Source organism: Thunnus thynnus, chromosome 9 (assembly GCF_963924715.1).
Source record: "Thunnus thynnus chromosome 9, fThuThy2.1, whole genome shotgun sequence".
NCBI lineage: Eukaryota > Metazoa > Chordata > Actinopteri > Scombriformes > Scombridae > Thunnus > Thunnus thynnus.
The window spans coordinates 16372506-16392225 of NC_089525.1; the positions used below are offsets into that span (position 1 = coordinate 16372506).

The 19720-nt window shown below is 41.3% G+C and overlaps 1 protein-coding gene across 1 annotated transcript; it reads left to right on the forward strand.

Annotated features, from left to right (window-relative positions):
• Positions 1 to 1065: 1065 nt before the first annotated feature.
• Positions 1066 to 19472, forward strand: LOC137189389 (F-box and WD repeat domain-containing 11-B-like). Its single transcript, XM_067599186.1, has 13 exons — positions 1066 to 1218; positions 6004 to 6072; positions 8025 to 8244; positions 8717 to 8903; positions 9258 to 9348; positions 9890 to 10027; positions 11272 to 11415; positions 13969 to 14208; positions 14654 to 14772; positions 16979 to 17089; positions 17190 to 17268; positions 17786 to 17950; positions 18104 to 19472. Exons 1-12 carry the CDS (start codon positions 1180 to 1182, stop codon positions 17945 to 17947), a joined length of 1599 nt encoding a protein of 532 aa, XP_067455287.1. The 5' UTR covers positions 1066 to 1179; the 3' UTR covers positions 17948 to 17950; positions 18104 to 19472.
• The last annotated feature ends 248 nt before the right edge of the window (positions 19473 to 19720 follow it).

The window sequence follows — 19720 nt, forward strand, 5'->3', positions numbered from 1 at the left end:
GGAAGAAGTTTGGCATTTACCAAACTCCATTAGGAAATAGGCCAAAAGATGAGGACTTGGGTCATAATCCTACATTGACCTACTCAGGGAGCTGTTAAAGAAAAGCCATGGTTAAATACACCAAAACACATCCATTCCTTTCTCAAAAAAATAAGTTATTTCATAGGACAAACTAACAAAGTAAAATTGCGCAAAGGAGCTTGATTTGAGAAGGTATTGAATATGATGAAAATAAAACAAACCTGCACACTAAAACATGTGAAGATGGTATATAAGTTAGAGTTGGGACATGAGTAATTTAAACAAATAGTCAATTACCTGTCAACTATCTTTAAAAAGACTTATGGGATTCATAGAAAGAATCAACAAACATGAACTAAGGCAAAAGATGATGGTACTGAAGTTGTTCCTGGTTAATTGAGCTATCATGATTACTTTGCTGAGTCTGGAACAGGTTCCAAATATGAGGTTTTACTAAGCAAAGTTATCCTGATAACTGGGTAACCGTGTGTCTTGATAGGGACCCCTGCTTTAACATTTGTTTCAGTTTTGGTTACCACATTCCTTAATTATTTACATTCATCTTAACCATTCAAAATCCTCTGTGGAGTGACTTCAATATGTAAATAGTGGAAATATAACCCAACATGTTCTCGAAAATTGTATTTAACTACTGCTTATTGTCACAAAGCTATGGGAACACTGACTCTGACATCCATGCATCGTAACTTAAATAGTTTGGGGTTTTTTTGGAGCTGAATTTAAATTACTAATGCCATAAATCACACACGACATATTAAATTGCCCAACACCCTGCAGCATCTCATAGCAAAGCTATGCGGATGATTGATTTTGCCTTAGTGTATTCCTCTTCAGGATAGCAACAGCATCTTCATCCATTTGCTCTTTTGTTTGGGGGAGTCACCGGGGAAGCCTTGGTAGCACGGTAAGCCAATCAATAATAGGCAAAGCTGTAAAGCCACTCCCCCTTTGGCAAAATCCGCCCAATCAGCGCGCTTCTTTCATTGCATGGGCGTGCCCATCCCCCACCCACCCCTTTGACACTGCCCTACCGAAGCTGTGTGGTTGAGCGAAGTGAATGACGTCTCTGCATTTGCGGGCCGCCGACGCAGGGCTGGGTTACCATTTTCAGAGCGAGTTTCGGGGGGGATCGTCAACATGGAGCCGGAGATGGAGGACAAAACGTTGGAGCTGATGGTAAGATTCGTTTCGATGTGGCATCCTGGACGCTCGAGGTGTTCAGTATCGTGTTAATATTGAGGGGAAGCGCCGAGGCTCGATTCGACGGCCGGATGAGCTGAAAGCGGCTTGTCGGGAGAGGTGGAGGAGAAAGGAGGGGGGGGGGGGGACCAGAAATCAGAGGGAGGGCCTGAAATTATCGATACATTTAGCTAAGAATGCTCCGGATACTGATCGGATTGATAAACAACAGCTAGACATCGACATCTGATAAATGTAAAACATGTGTTCTTTTGGCTAAATTCGGTAAACAGCGGGGTAAACCAAAGGCTGATGTGTAGTCGTCGGCCGAAGACAGCCGATGATTCTCGGGGCAGCGTTCACTGCGGTGACGCTGCGCCACTCTAACTGGGCCCTGCCTGATACTTAGCCGTCCAGCTAACACTGGCTACAAGGCGATGAACCACGTCAATTTACGGGAATGTTATTTTATGTAGTTTATGTGAAGACAGACCTACACGGTGGTAGATGTGTGGAGTGGTCGAGCAGCTTCCACAACACAACGGAAGGCAGCTAAAATCGCAACAATGTGCTGCTCGTCTGTTTATATTTTTAAAGTGCGTAGAAGGAAGTGTATTGCTTTTTCATTCACATAGCATTACCACGATTAGCGGGGTAGCAATTAGCTAAATAGCTAGCATGGTAAAAACGCTAACTTGACAGCCATTTCCATATCAAAACAGTCAATTGGTCAGAGTAGTAAAAGCTCTTTTGTTTACCAGAAACGCAAACTATCATTTATAATACTGTTTTTGTTCACAGACGGTTAGATTTGGTCCTCAGGCAACTTAGTTTTCGTGTTCAATTATCAGCTATCGCGACAAGCTAGCTAGCTAGGCTAATGTTAGCTTACGAATGGCTAATATTAACATTACAGGGGTCAAAGTGGTCGTAAGGAAGACGTCAATTAAGACGAGGCGCTCGTGTGTTTTGTCAATTAACTTAATAGTTGTTATAGTTAAGAGTTCGCACTAGTTTGGTCGGTATTCACACTTCATTTATATATGATCACATACAGTCCTCAGTTTCTCCAACACACAAATAAATTGTATTGTTATACAGTATCAAAATAGTAAGTTAGGCCTCTGAAATAAAACCTTTTTATATTGTTTAGTTGATAATATGGACCAGACATATCCAGCGTGACTGAGCGATCAGTTCCTATTGTTGCTAAAGGGTCATATACACAATCACAATAGATGTTTATAGACCATGAATAACCATCGCTGAAAGTAATTAAATGCTAGTATAGAGTCAAATTATTAATGGAGGAAGTCAGTGGATTACTGTGAAGACAGAAATAATGAATAATTGGTAATAAATACACTGCTTGTCAAATGTTTGTCTGATCTGTATTGTGGCCTTTAGATCAAAATACATAATATAAGCATGATACATAATATACAAATATATGTAAATACATAACATAAATGTACCCAAAGTGCTTACACTGCCATAGAGTAAGATATACATCTTGAAATGATATATTAAGTGTGACAAATCGTTAATCTGACGAGAGCACATACTATATGTAACCATGGATTTCTACATCTCATTTATTTCCGTGCACTGAATGATTGTACATATTAAAACTGAGGAAAGACTTGTGAAGCGTTTTGGGTCAGAAATCTTACAGGCCCACAGAAAAGTTTGATTCTGGTCTGGGTTGTGTTTGTTTGTTTTATTTAATTTTATTTTTTTGTCCCAGTGTTTATTCACTAACCACTCATGAGAGTGGGGATGGCAGAACAGTGGGTGGGGTTTCTGTCAAAACAACAGTGTCAATAATTGACAATTAATCCCATTGCCCCCCCCTCTCCTCTACCTATCCCCTCCCAGTTCATGTCTAATAATGCTTCTGTGTGTATGTTTATCAGTCTGTATCTTGTGTGTGAAGGAGTGTGTGTTCCTGCGCTCACTGTGCCAATGTGTGTGTAGCTCTAATACTGGTTTTTCCCCTCACTATTCCCCCCACCTCCTCCCTTCTTCTTCTCTCCTCACTTTTAATGGTTACACACCTACATCCTCATGAATCCCCACCAAACCTCACTTATTTATTTATCCATTACTTTTGTATTCTTACACTTTTCCACACTCCCAACTATTCTATTCCCCCACACAAACTTCTCACCACTTCCATCCATATGTCAATTCATTAATCCATCCATTCAATCATCTCCTTTGGTATCCTCCTCCCAATTTCCCTCATCAACCCCCCCCCCCTCGCCCTCCTCTTTTCCTTTACTTCCCATCTCTGGTCTCTCGCTCTTCCCTTTCTCTTCCTCCCTCACCCTGTCCACTTCGTTCTCCTCCTCCCTTCCTCCCTTCCTCTCTCTCTTTCACACAGTGCTCTGTGCCTCGCTCTCTCTGGCTGGGCTGCTCCTCGGTGGCTGAGAGTTTGTGTGCACTCAGGTGCCTGCAGAGCATCCCCTCCACCCGGGCTCACAACCAGGTTCTGCCTATCTCCTCTTTAATTCTGCTGCTCCTCCTCCTTTCCCTCCCTCCTCCCTCGCCATCTCCACACCTTTTCACTTTTCTTCGCCCACTCCACACGACTCCTCATACCACCTCTGTGCGGACAGCATCCACCCCCCCTCCCTCCCCCCTCACCCTCCTACCTCCTCACCTTCCGTTGTCCTTTCCTCCCTGTTGGAAGCACACTGCTCTCAGGTTCTTCTCTGGTGCGTCCTCCGGCTCTCTCTGCTTTAAACAGAATTGTAGCTTTATAAACTATAATTGACTTCTTTGTAATCATGTCAAATCACAGTTCTTGCAACTAAATTAGGCCCTAGAACACTGAGAACAGTGATTGTGTCCTGTAATGAAGAGTTTTACCATCAGATGGGTTTGAATAGATCATTTCCTTCTTACATTGTGAGTGGAGGAAGGATGCAGAGGGTACCAGAGAATAACCCAGCACTGAGGAGTAATGATTTCTCCCCTTCTACCTGGAGGTGTGAGGGCCGAGGTGGGGGGTCTTCCTTCAAGCTCTGAGAGGCTACATGCTTGCTTGCCTGCCTGCCTGGCCAAATCTGGTCTGTCTGTTTTTATCGCTCCTTCCTTCTCTCTTTTTTTTTCTGCTCTGCATGACCATCAACACCAGCAAGCCCATCCTGGCTTCCTGTCTTGTCTGCTTTGGTCTTAGTACCTGACCTTTTTTGTTTGTTTGTTTGTTTGTGTGGTTGTGTCAGTGGCAACCACTGAGATGTTCTATGTTGGTTTTGGCCAATATCCAAATGAGGCAGCTTTACTAAGTTAGCTGGACAACTGCTCGAAGAAAAACTTGCAACAGCTCTTACTCTGATCCAAATTTGAGGGGGATCTTCTGGGTTTCATTTAGAGAGGAATATCTGGATAGATTAATAATCTTGTTTTGTAAGACAGGCCACAGATAGAGACCACCAACTTCAACTCTTTGACCTCTGGAGTAGCACCAAAAGATAAGCTATTACAGTATGTAGACAGACAGGCCTCTATTCTAGCATTTTTGCTTACACAGCCATTTTTAAAGACTGACCTTGGCCCAGTCATCACCTACACACACACACTCACACACATGCAATAGCATTGACCCTTTCCCAGGTGAAGGCTGTGTGTCCCATTTCCCCAAATTTGTTTTTGAAACTATCTGGGAACAGAAATGATATATTGTTAGAAAAACTGCAAATGGTTCAAATTTAAGAGTGAATCTGTAAACTGTAATAGTGTGTTTGTGCCTTTTTAGTGTGTTTCTGGGGTAGTTATGCTCTGAGAGTTTGTAGTACATGTTTAAAAGAATCTTCATAGTTAAAGGCTACGCTATTTTGATTAAAAATGTTAATTTAACAGTATGGGAACGGTATGTTAATTCATGATGGCCTCCTTATATCAGTGATCCAGTGTATTTTCAGTTACCAACTGAAACCAGTAGACACTAAACCTCCTAAAAGGACAGCAGGTCTCTATGTTGGTGTTATGGATATAATGATGAATGTAAGATGATAATTTTGCTGCCGGAAGAACAGTTTACTGCTATGAGGAACCTACTATTTATCAAGTGTGTCAGATAAATCTGGCAGATAACAATGATAATGACATAAATTGTTAAAGTGTTAAGAGTCACAGTTGAATAGTCAGCTTCCCACTCTAGTGTCAATAAGTAATTTGTGCATTACCCCTTTTGTTGTTAGAACGATTCAAGTTAGTCTAGCATGTTTGCAGTGCACTTGTAACATGACTCAAATCATTGTAAGACTTAAGTCAAGCTAGAAATAGTCGGGATCTGATTACCTCCCAGTTTTTTCTATCCTCTGTATGTGCAGTAAGGCTACTATCTGATTTTAGTTTCATTACATTCATGCCTGAGCTGCTGCCAGTGACATACCCAAGATGCTGCAGTTTAATTTCCTGTCCAGACTACTTAGCCCACATCACAGACAAGCAAGCAGATAGATTCCTTTTGTTGCAGTGCTCTTGTTTTTTTCACTCCATGTGTGTATGTCTGTGAGTGTGTATGTGTGTGTGTGTATGTCTGTGTGTGTGTGTGTGTGTGTGTGTGCACGGGTGTTTGTGCGCGCACGCCTCAGAAGTCATGATGGTTACCCTTCCTTGGCTGTGTTTGTGGCACTCTTGTGTCCAGCGCTATCCACACCGCTGCCCTGGCTCTCACAGTGCCTTTAACACACACACACACACACACACACACGCGCAAAGAGAATAAAACACTAACCCACGCCGTATCTTTGTTTTGTCCTTTGTCCACAGAACACATCAGGGATGGAGTCACAGAACCTCGTGGACGATCTGTCGCCAAAGAAGAATACAGTTCTCAAGGTGTGTGTATGTGTGTGCTTGTGCTTATTTTTGTGTGGGTGATCAGTTTGTGTATAGTTGATCCATGAACACAGTTTGGTGGAAAAAGTGTGGGATCTGCATCTCAGTTTATTTAAATTGATTTTAACTCTTCAACATGTATATACTGTGTTGGAGAGATGCACAGCTTCTCAAATGTGTGCCTTTTTATTCAAATCCCGCAGCCTAGCCAACTCTTTGAGGATGGTCATTTAAAGGTTAAAGCCTTCGCCTTCAAAATCTTTTAAATTCAACAGAACAGTCGATATGAATGTATAGTTGGTTCATAGCATAGTGTAAATATCAGCATGTTCCATTCAGGTCTCTATTTAAGTAAAACTCACACTGATGTTGACAAATACTGTGGACAAGAACATTTATTTAAAAAGAAATAAATCTGTTCCTGTTCTCTCACACACACACACACACACATGTCCTCACCACTGGTATCTAGTGGTTTAACAGGCTCCTCTTGATCCGGAACATGAACTGTCTTATAGCAATACAGCAACTTTCAGTTTCAGTCCCCATTTTATCCACCACATGCATTTCAGTAATGGAAAAATGAGTCAAAAGTGTTTGTAGTGGTTTTGTTTTTATGAAACTAAATTTAACAATTCTTAACTGTGGTAGCAAGATTTGAAATTAAATAGTTGTTTTTTTTTTTTTTAAATATTTGACATAATTTTGAATTTCAGCTTTTGCCATGCTGTGGCAGTAATGATGCATTGGCCCAGCAGATTTCAATTATGCACACACTCTACAAGTGACGCCACCAGCTAACAGAAAAATTCCTTTCACAGCTGACATGAATGTAATGTACAGATAATGAAACAGAACGCACCGATAGGACTGATCCCACTGCACTTCCCGTTCAAAACGTGCCTGTTCGGAACGAGTCGGTTGCTTCAACGCATAAAAAATAAATACAGTTGATGTGAGGTGTGACTGAGTATTTACACCAACAACATGAAAGACACTAACATTCTATTATAAACAGATGTTAAGTACTGTTATAGTGAATCTTTTCTCATTTCAAGTAATATAAGGGCTGCTTTTAAAAAATAAAATGCATAACAGAGCTTTTGAAAAAATGTGCATCCTAAAATAAAGTGATTATTTTCTGTGCCTTTTAGTTTGGATTTGAGTGGGTATGTTTGCTCAAAAGATTTGTGCTTTGTCTGTAGTGGCGCTTCATAATCGCCACGGTCTCGGAACATATGAGACATACTGGTTTTGAACTGCGCGTGGGAAGAAGGAACATGTAAGAGTCTGTACATTCTTGATTAAAAGCTCTGTTTTCGCTGTCTACTGTTCTCTTTTTAGAGCGCGCCATGTAATTTCTCCCGACTGTATTTCTCTCGACTCATCTCTCCCCGTGTGTGTGTGTGCGCGTGTGCGCGCGCGTGTGCGCGCAGCGTCAAGGCTAGAAAAGCTGCACCAGTTAAAATAGATACGCTCCGTCATTTAATTTATCGGTTATTTCGCTCATCCAAATGAACCGCCCGTGGGAAGAATGAACATATAAGTGAGTCTGTCCATTCTTGATTAAAAGCTCCGTCTTCGCTATCTACCTTTCTCTTTTTAGAGCACGACATGTGATTTCCCCAATTCGTATTTCTCTCATCTCGTCAGCCCTAAAGTCCTGCCTCGCTGCTGCAGAGCTGAGCGGCTCGCTGTTCGCTTGTTTATTCAAAGTTTATTAATATTAAATGTGTTGCGTGCTCAAACTGAACCAAATTCAACACTGCACGTCAGTGGGTCCTGAGCAATACACCCGCCAAGTGTGAAGTCGATCGGATGAACGGTTGTCAAGTATGCAAAGGACAGACAGACAGAGTCCTTCCTTTAATTTGTTTATCTCTTAAATGATTCTTAATCTAACATAATTGATTTTTTTAATAAATCTGTTGTTGTACTCCTGCTCTTCACAGCTTAGTAATGGTCCTGTTGTGGGGTCCCGCAAGCGTCCGTCAGAGGGGAACTATGAGAAAGAAAAGGAACACTGCATCGCCCTGTTTGACCAGTGGTCGGAGGCCGACCAGGTGGAGTTTGTCGAGCGCTTGATCTCCCGTATGTGCCACTACCAGCACGGCCACATTAACTCCTACCTCAAACCCATGCTGCAGAGGGACTTCATCACTGCGCTCCCAGGTACAAATACAGATGTTTGTACTGAATGCTCCAGCGTGAGCTCATCCTCCTGACTCAATGTTGTAGTTTTTTACTGATTTCCCCACAGAAAAATCGATTTTTATTTTTTTTTTTAAAGGAGTATATCAATTCAAAGTGATTTTCATCCAGTTCTTACAAAACTTGTTTGGTACTGAAAGAAGACGATTAATATTTTAGTTTATGGTAAACAGTTCCCTCTTGCAGTGAGCATAGAAAAAACTACAGATGCTACAAATGTTGTTTCTAAAGTTTCCACCAGTTTTTTGTATTATTGTATTTCTTTTATCTGATTTTTTAAATATTGAAAATACACACTAATGCATTCCTGGATTTATTATAAAAAACAAAAACTGAAAGTAATGAGCCCTAGGCACAGAAAAAAAAAGGCAAGATGAAATCCTTTTAATTTTGCAGCAAACACTTGCTCACCCCTTCCTCTTCCTCCCTACAGCCCAAGGCTTGGATCACATAGCAGAGAACATCCTGTCTTTCCTGGATGCACGCTCGCTGTGCTCGGCAGAGCTGGTGTGTAAGGAGTGGCAGAGGGTCATCTCTGAGGGTATGCTGTGGAAGAAGCTCATTGAACGCATGGTCCGCACTGACCCACTGTGGAAAGGCCTGTCCGAGAGACACCAGTGGTAAGAACGCACTTACACGTTTACTCACACACACACACACACACACACACACATAGAGGTTGCTATCCTACTTTTGTTTTACATGAAGAGGTAAAAATGGCCGACATCAACAGTTTGGTGCACTTTCTCATTCAAGAATGGGAAGGTGTGTCCAAACTTCTGACTGGTACTGTAGTGTAAAGGAAAGTCAGAGGAAGGAGGAAGGAGGAAGACAGGTTGTGTTAGGTTGGGTCTGGGTTTAAGGGTTTGGGGGTTTTTTTTCCACCGACAATAGACATTCACTATTGTCAGTGGAAAAAAAAAAAACCAGTGCACACAAAGCAGCTGTCACTCATAATATTTTTCTTCCCTCAGGGAGAAATATCTCTTCAAGAACCGCACGGCAGAAGTCCCACCCAACTCCTACTATCACTCCCTTTATCCCAAGATCATCCAAGACATAGAGGTAAGAGAAACGATTTTCAGTATTAGCTGAACACTTTTTTTTTTTTTTTTTTTTTTTTAGATTTTAGTAATTTTGTTCAGCTTTCAATATTGCGTCAGACATTATTTTCCTTCCTTGTTTGTAATGGCACTTTGCCATCTGCAGGGACTGTTTCATAGTATCTCACAGACTCTCTTAACCCTGTAGTATAATCTGAGCTCTCTCTATACAGTGTATATACATCACTGATCTGCACATATCTTATTGATTGGCCTTAAAAGGGTCTAATTTGACTAAATATTCCACTGGATAATTTAATCATGTTTTAATAAGTAGCAAGTTTACTCTCACATTTGCAGCCACATGTCTTGGTGTTACAGTGTTATTCTAATCCCACGACCACTTTCCACCTCGCTAGATCTCACATCTGTTTCTGTCCCTTCTTAATAACATTACATTATATGATATTTGCCTTCATCTTCTCCCCGTTACGGTGCTTCTCTTTTTAGTCTTTGGAGGCCTCCTGTGTTAGTGTCTCATTGTTTCTTCTTCTTCCCTCCAGACTATTGAGGCTAACTGGCGATGTGGCAGACACAACTTGCAGAGGATTCAGTGTCGCTCAGAAAATAGTAAAGGGGTTTACTGTCTCCAGTACGACGATGACAAGATCATCAGTGGCCTTAGGGACAATTCCATCAAGGTACGTTGGTTATAAGTTTAAAACATCTAGGACAGTAGTCTGAGTTCACTGAAATGACTTGAAGTTTATTATCTTTGCCGCTGTGCTCTGCCACCCATTTGTGTTTCTGGTTCAATGCTACCTCAGAGGTGTGTAGAGTGGTTTTGGCAGGTTTTGATTTACAAATTAATTATTTCCTTAGATTGAAATGTCAAATTGATGACTCCTGCCAGCGAGTAGAGGAGCTCCTGAAAATCAAAAACTTGTTGCCCCGAATAAAAGCTGATATCTGTATGACTGTATGCAAATCAGCAGGTTATGAGAGCGTCATCAGAACTCGTCCAGTTAGTTAGTTAGAAGTAGATTAACTTGTTAACAGAACAATAATTTTATAAGTAAAGCACCGGAGTCATGTTTTAGTTTGTGCAAAACGAATGATTGATTACCAGATCTCCTACTGGTAACATATAAACATTAGTACACTCGAATTTGACATGGTTTAATAAATATTTATTAAGTTAAGTTGTTTTTTCCTGTTGCTGAGGCAGTGAAAACATACTGTAGTCATGTATCAGTGTGTCCTACTGGCCCAAACTGACATGTAGGAGTAATTAAGATTGATCCCACTAGTGCTAAGCACCAGCAGTAAAGCAAGCCAAAAAGGTTGGCTATGAGCAGGACATGCGTGCTGTGTGTGTGTGTGTGTGTGTGTGTGTGTGTGTGTGTGTGTGTGTGGTTGTTTCCAGCTACCTGCATTAGCGTATTTATGAATTGAATCTTTTCTTGGGCTCAGTATGGCTCATCATCTTATTGTCTGTGGCGCTGGGCTAAACCAGCAGACACTGAGACAGAACACAAGTGAATTATAGGATAAAAGGGCTCAGCTCCAGACCCGTTGTGTGTTCCACTTATCTGTCTGGCCTGGGAGAAGAGGAGAAGATGATGAAGAGGAGGGGAGGGTAGAGGGAGGAGAAGAGTGGATTTGTCTTCTTATTGTTCTGGAGGAGGCTGACGCACACTCAGGGAAGAGCTGAATGGCTCTTTAGGTACACAGAGCTCAGCACGGCAGAGGGGGAAATGGGGCATGAACAGTTCATGAACACTGCAGCTAGAAAAGTCCATTATTAGCATGACCCAAATCTGCAACCTTTTCAAAACCACTTATTTATTCCTCCTCTTCTGTGTGCCACTCTGTCCATATGTCTCTCACCCTCTGCTTCACTTGTCTTCCTCCCGCCTCTTCCTCCTGTCTTTCCTGCTCATAGATCTGGGATAAACAGTCTCTGGAGTGTCTGAAGATACTGACCGGTCACACAGGCTCAGTGTTGTGCCTGCAGTATGATGAGAGGGTCATCGTCACTGGGTCTTCTGACTCAACTGTCAGGTATGAAACACATCTTGTTATAGATGCAACACACTGTGTGTTTGGAGCAGGAACCCAAACTGTGTCAGCAAGATTAAAAATTATTCCAATTACTGTTGATTACACTATCTGTCTGGAGGACTTGACAGGATTTACTGTACAGCTGTGTTAAACTGTCACAGTCATTGTCCTCATTTACTAACCTATTTATAGTTTGAACACCAGAGGTGGAAAGTAGCATAAGTAAAGTACATTTACTTAAGTACAATTTGAGGTACCTGTACTTTACTTAAGTATTTCCATTTCTACTTTATACTTTCTACTCCACCACATTTATTTAACAGCTTTAGTTACTTTTTAGATGAAGATTTGACACAATGGATAATATAACAAGCTTTTAAATTACAACACATTGTTAAAGATGAAACCAGTGGTTTGCAACCTTTTTGGTTTTTGACCTCTTACAAAAAGCAGTGTGTAGTCGGGGTCACATTTCAGATGTCTATGAGTTGTTAACAGCTCCACCAAATAGTGATTTTTCCCTCTAAACTTCTCACATGGTTTAATTTCAGTAAATGTTCAAATGATCCAATATTTCACCAAAAATCAAAGATTAGAGAAAAAGTCCAAAAACAGATTTGTGTATCAGAACTTTGTTTTTTCTTCTTTCATCTCCCATTAATCATCTCACGACCCCTCAGATTTATCTGGTGACCCTCTGGAGGGGCCCGACCCCTAGGTTGGGAACCACTGGACTAAACTAGTTAACTGTGTATAAAGTAGTTCAAACTAGCTCCACCTGCAGCAGCTACAACAGTAACATGCTGCTCTAACACTGATGCTTCAGTATGTTTTTTTATTATTGAAGTTTTTTATTTAACTTTTCAATATATACAAAACATAATGAAACACAAGACTACTTGTTACAATAAATCAATGAAAAATAAGTAACAGAAGAAAACAAAACAAAATAAATCCAGGCAAACATAAATAACTACAAGTCCAGTAAGAAACTGAGCTGAGGAGACAAATAAAGAATTAAATAAAAAAATGAGGAGGCACCATCTATCAATAAATGGGGAAGCATATTTTCCTTTAAAAAAAAAAAAAAAATTAGGAATATTTACTTCCTGTTAGGTTTGATGCTTCAGTATTAACAGTCGAATGATGTCATGTATAATAATATATCAGAGGGACGAAACAAGTACTTTTACTTGTAATGGAGTATTTTACATTGATGTGTTGGTACTTTTACTTAAGTAAAGGATCTGAATACTTCTTCCACCACTGTTGAACACAATGTAAAACCTTGATTCACCTTGACAACATATTGAGAAAAAATAGACAAAATACTTTTTTTTTTTTTTTTATCCTCACACACACCCTGACTGCTATACAGTTACATTTTCTAGCACAGCAGTCTGTAACCAGTGCAAACCAATGCAGCTTCTGTTTTTTTTCCTTGTAGGATATTTTTCATATTTCTTCCTGGGTTGAATACATCACTTAAGATCTTGATGTAAAATACACGTGTTCCAAAAATATACTCCAAAAAATGCTACGTTTTGAAAACTGAACTTTTAGAAAATTAAGACTTAATTTCTCTGAAACGTATCATCTTAACTGTATTACACCAAGCTCTTCTAAACATTATACTGTAGGTTACTGTACGATATGATGCTACTCTGAGAAACGCACCACCCACCATTTCACAGTTGCCTACATTATACAGTAACTGCCTTCACAAATCTAACCAAAATAGTTTACGCTGCTTTAGGTCACAGCCCAACTCACAGCTGGAGTATAAGAATATTGAAGTTTATTGTTTCATATTTAGTTAGATTTACTATCATTACAACAGCTAGTGGAGTATGTTATATAGCAGATATTTAATATTTGTGTGTGTGTGCGTGTGTGTTGACACTTGCTTGGCTACTGCACACAGAAGCTCAATATTAATTCTCTTATTACTTCACACTTTAGCCGTACTTGCTGGGCGGTATCCAAGGAAAGTGTGACTTCACTTCCTTAGCAACAGCGTGACAGGCACTTTGTTTGTAGGTTTGGCTGTCAGCTTTTCCAGAGTGTTCTGTATTTAATTCGCAAAACCCAGCGGTGCAGTTCAGTAACATGTTCTTCACAGCCATATGTGTGTGAACTCTGAGTTATTCTCCATTGTAAAACTAATAAACATAATTCTCTCTCATGTCTCCATTGTTTCCCTTTTTCCTTTGCTCCCATTACATATCTTTTCCACTCTCCGTCTTCAACCTTCTTTTCTTTCGTTTTGACCGCTCTTCCCGCTGTCCCCATCTTTAATTTTTCTTTCCTACTCGCCCCTTCCTGCTATCATTTTCCACTTTTCTCAACCCCCCTTGTCTTTTCTTTCCTTTGTCTCACACCTCCCCCTTCCTCTCATTCAACATTTTCACTCCCCGCTCCATTCCACTTTTTCTTTTCCTCTCCTCTCGCTCTCTCTCTCTCTCACCCTTTGCCCCTCGTCATTCGGTTGCCACCCCGTCATCTCTCCTTTACTCCTGTTTTCTCATCCTCCCCATTTCACTTTCATCTCTCTCTTTCCTCTGCAGGGTGTGGGAAGGTGACGACGGGTGAGGTACTGAACACACTGATCCACCACAACGAGGCAGTGCTTCACCTACGCTTCGCCAACGGCCTGATGGTCACCTGTTCCAAGGACCGCTCAATCGCCGTCTGGGACATGGCCTCTCCGACTGACATCAGCTTACGTCGTGTCCTGGTAGGACACCGGGCTGCTGTCAACGTGGTCGACTTTGACGACAAATATATCGTGTCCGCCTCAGGGGACCGCACCATCAAGGTAAAAAAGATCTAAGAGCGTGATTTCTAGAGAAACATTTCTAACAGTTGCTGCAGGGTAGAGTTTTATTAAATGTTATTTATCTAATAAAGTTTGGAGCAGACAGGCTTTTTTCATATTTACACAGCCTGCTGTGGTAGTTCAACAGACTAGACAGTGTTTCTCATTAGATTGCTCTATCCAGATTTCTACTGCAAATCCAGAAGTCATACCAGGAACCCTCTGCTTCTCCATATTTACTGTAAAAGGACCCAGTGATGGCCAACTTGCAATGTGATACAACAGAAGTTGTTTTGAGGGGATGAATTATGAGGACAAAGATACACTCAAAGACTGTACAAATGTCACCTTGATCTGTTGAACAAACAAATAAGTCTTAGTGGTTTCAGCGTGTTTACTTTACTGGTCATTATTTTACAAAGCTGTCTTTGTTGTCCTCCTGCAGGTATGGAGCACCAGTACCTGTGAGTTTGTGCGCACTCTAAATGGTCATAAGCGGGGCATCGCCTGTCTACAGTACCGGGATCGCCTGGTTGTCAGCGGCTCATCTGACAACACAATCCGGTATGTTTATGAGACCCTAAACCATCTTATTTCAACCACAAAGTTGTTGTACACAAAAGCTGTTAGCTGTCTATTAAATAGGTATATGATTAATATGTTATGTAATACCTGTAGGAATGTCCCAATCAACTTTTTCTGGCCGCTATTCAAGTCCTTTAATATTTGCTATCTGCTGATACCGAGTCCAATCCTATACTAACATTTACATAGCAGCAGGATATTTTGATCTAAAAGGAAACTTCAGCCGTCATTGTATCATCACAATGTGGGTAGTATATGCAAATGAACAGTCTTTCACTTCCTTCTATGTTGCCTTTACCCAGAACTCCCTGCTGGTTTCCCAGCAGTAGTCTGCCAGGCGACGTAAAATGCGTCATCCAGCGGACTTTGGAGATCTGCCTTAGATTACAAACTATGTTTCCGTATTTTCTGTAGTGGTGCCTTCAAGGACGGTAAAATGTGGGTCTCCCAAAACACTTCCGGCCATCATGTTACCCAAATGAAAGGGAACAGCAGACACTAAAATATCATAATATTAAATACTTAAAAATATCACTATATTTGGAAGAAAACTAGTTTCATGATACGAGGCTGAATATGGCGCTGTTGAATCAGACTCAAGAGTGTGGAGGACGAAGCAACCACCAGAGCTGAGCTACAGCCGCAGCCTGACACATGAACATCAGCTGCTGAGTTTCTCCGTGATAACAGCAACACAACGAAACAACTAGCTTTACAGTATAATGTCAGAGCAGAGATGTGGCACTACTACTACAACTTATGTGGCCAAATATCGCGCTGTGTAAAAACATAAAACAGATTATTGCGGAGAAAGTAACCACCAGAGCTACGGCACAGCTGCAGCCGAAATAGAGGCGATGCAGCCGGCGTAGCTTTGCAGCATCAATTGGTGCCCATCACGTGATGATCGTCAGAGAACAGAAAACTTTGCTGTGTTTTGGTAAACCTGACTTTGTTTTCTGACAGAATATTATATTGGACTTTGCCAACTCTGAGTACAGTACAGAACAGAATAGCGACTGCATGTTACCTGTAAGTTGTGGGCGGCTACATTCAGGTTTGACCACAATCCAGTCTGGCTCATCGTCGTCCACAGTTTGTAAAAGAAACAGCGTTTACTTGTACACTGTTTCGATATATCCAGACTTGATGAGGAAAAACGTTTTTGTAAATGAAAATAAGCCTCAGTAAAGAGATACAACGTTGCACCAACTTTGACTTTGGTGCTAATCTGGCCCTAAACACACCGTGAGTAGCTCACTTGAAGCTCATTGGACGAGATTCGTGCAATGCATTCTGGTTGTTGTAGGATTCCCCCTTAAGAGCGGTATGGGGAACCTACACATTTTTTCCTTAGTTTTCTATAGTCATAGGGCAGAAACGTCCTAGTTTTATGAAATATCACATTCACAGAGGTGAATTTTTCCTTTTTAATATTTATCTGCCACATTGAAATAGGTGAATCCTTCTGACTTTGGCAAGTCTATCTAGAGAATGTAAATCCTAAAAGTGAGACTACAGACAAACCAACATGAAGAGAGAACACAAACCCCAAAACAAACAGACAATTAAAATTTTGGCCTGTCATGACGTCGCTCACAGAATTAACTTTCATTAGTAACAACTGATATGATCTGTTGGCGTCAACGTTTGTCAGTTTGAAGTGATTGTCAATGTCAACTAAAAGTGAGAAGCTGCTGGCTGAACATTTTGTACACCGCTACTCTTCACCAGTGAGAAAGAGAGAGAGTCTGAGTTTAGTGAATTCATATATTTTGCGCCAACTTGAATGTCAGAATTCAGTCGCTTCCCCTGATGTGCTGCAACACTCGCAGGCTGAAGTGGACAAAACACAGCAGAGTATTGTGATGAAAGGATTTATATGCTTTATTTTAGGCAACAGCGATCCTTTCAAATAAGCCTGGATCTGTTCAGGATATCTCTAAATATTTGTATTAAAATGTACAATGTTGAAATCACTTTATGCAAGAAGATTGGCAGTTTATTTTAACATCAAAGTGGATCTCTTATCTAGAGGCTGAAAAACACTTTCCATCATGACATTTTATTAAGCAATAACAATCCTGCTGTTAAGTGTCATTGAAATATTTGACTACTTAAAACTGTATAAACACTGCAGGGACTTTATCTCTCTATTTATTTACTACTTCTTCTCTTCCTGCAGGTTATGGGACATAGAGTGTGGGGCGTGTTTGCGAGTGCTGGAGGGTCACGAGGAGCTGGTGCGCTGCATTCGCTTTGACAACAAGAGGATTGTCAGCGGCGCCTACGACGGGTGAGTCTCATACACACACACACACACACATACTCACAGTTTTATGCACAGAGGCACAATTTGTTTCTGACTTAGTGTCATATCATGTTTCTCTCTTCAGTAAGATCAAGGTGTGGGACCTGCAGGCAGCCCTGGACCCACGAGCCCCTGCCAGCACACTATGTCTGCGCACTCTAGTGGTGAGTATCCCCCTGCTGCTAAGTGTCTTCAGCTGCAGCTCCTCTAAAGGACCTCAGATGTTATAAAAATCTGTGTAGGGGAAAAAACCAGCTAACTTCTTGGTGAAATACAAAGTGGTTTTTCTTTCCACTTAAGGGTTTTTATGATTGATTTCACTTCTTCTAACATCTATCTTGATGCTGAGGATATATCAAGATGATATTAAAGAGAAGTAAAGAATTAACACTACAGCAATAAATCATACCTTCATGAAGCTTATAATATTCACTTTTTGTTGAAACTGTTTTAGAGAGGCGTTGATGGTCATTTTGGAGGCTGTAGTTTGTGGTTCTGTTGTGTATTTCATTAAAGAGGATTATAAAATATTTAGTCTACCCTCTACGATGTAAATTGGGTGGACAAAATATCAGAAACCCACCTAAAAATGTAAATGATGACACCACAAATCTCCATCTCAGTCTTATCGTAGTCTGTGGTCTGGCTGTAGTCGAAAATGATTCATTGTGTGTTTTTCAGGAGCACTCTGGCCGCGTGTTCCGTCTGCAGTTTGATGAATTCCAGATCATCAGCAGTTCTCATGACGACACCATTCTGATCTGGGACTTCCTGAACGTCTCGACCAATGGCCAGTCAGAGGGACGGTCTCCCTCCCGCACCTACACTTACATTTCTAGATAGCAGGTACAAACTCTACAAATGTGTATATGTCATGTTTATGTCTGCATTACACATGAGGTTGTGTGTGTGTGTGTGTTTTTGTATAGCTGGTAGAATCATATTCAGTCAGTATGTTGACGCTCAGTGTGTGACTGCAGGCTTCTTTCTTGTTCCCAGGTGGCGCCATCCACCGCACCCTCTTTTGGAGAAGCCCAGGGCTGATAGGCTGATGGGTGTGTCCATCACGGAAAGGAGCCCATCTCTTCTCCTTCCTCCTCGTCATCTCTCTGTCCACCTCCCACCCCGCCCTCGCCACCTCCACCACCTCCCCCCCTGCCCATTCTGACAGACTCCTAAGCTTGTGCCCCATTTCCCCGCCAGTCCCATTGACATGCACACACAGACATGCACACACAGGTCAACACTGATGAGGACGCCCGACTACAGAACCAACGCAACTCTCCCAAGAAGTTCACCTTCTACTACTAATTTATGTTTTGTAAAGTACACTAATGACAGTATTAATGTAGACCGTATAAGTCACAAGCTCCCCTTTGTCCCCTTTATACAAACTAAAGCAGCTTCTGCTCCTCAGTTTTCAACCCCTGCCAAAACAGGTTTCCACAGATATGGAATCGCTTATATATATATTTATATAGATATATATATATATAGATATATATATAGATATTTTACACACACACACACACACACACACACACACACACAGTGGCACAGTTGGACAGAGGATGACCAGAGCTGTGATGCGGGAGACAGAGACTCTTTACTCAGCTCTAGGAAAGGAGGGAAGGATGGGAGATGGAGGGAGTGAACGAGGGAGAACTGTGTCGGGGATGACCTGCATCCGCCCCCGCTCCCTCTCACTCCCTCTCACTCCTCCCTGTCTCTCTCTCTCTCTCTACCCCGCCCTCCACCCCACCCCACCCCACCCCACCCCCGCTCCCTCCCCTCAAACCCCCCAGAGATGCACACTCGCTTGGAATATGGGGGCGCACACACTCAAGTTTGCGTGAGCGTGTGTTTGTGTATGTGGACTTGTGAAACGGCAGAACAGAGCAGAAGCGTCAAACAGACAGACATGCATGTGAGGTTGCCTTGGATACAGCATCCCGGTACACCTCAGCTTTTTTTTTTCTCTTTAACTCTTACTTTCTTACTGTTTTTTATTACTGTTATTTTCTAATTTTATTTGAGTATTTTGGTTCTTAGTACAAAAATCATACTAAGCGTAGTCCTCTTTCTCTTCCCCTCTTTCTCTCTTGACTGTCTTTTTCCTCATTCTTTACTCTAACTTCGACCCTTGTTCATCTGTCCCTTTCACTCCATCTTTCTCTCCCCCATCATCTACGTGCTTGCTTTGGTTATGAGAGAAGCTGGAACTCAAGAGCTCAAATTTAGCTGTAAACAGAGTTGTCTTGTCAAAAATTGTGTTGTATATTAAAAATGATTTTTTAAAGAAGAAAATGACCTTATTGTGAATAAAGTACTTGACAGTGGTGGAGTGTTGAGCCAACTGTAACATGAATGAGTGTCTAATTGTCTGTCTGTTCATGTCTGTATGTGTGTGTGTGTGTATATGTGGGTGGATTTGTGCTATGCCGCCTCTCTCACTTCTGACATGTAGATACAACACTCAGCAGCGCTTTGGTTTGTTTCTTTTGTACTTCAGACCAACAGCAGCAAAGGCTGTCAGTTCCACAGATAACAAAGAATTTCAACATTTATTTCAAATTTGGTTTGTTTACCAGTAAATACTTAGTGTTGGACCAAAAA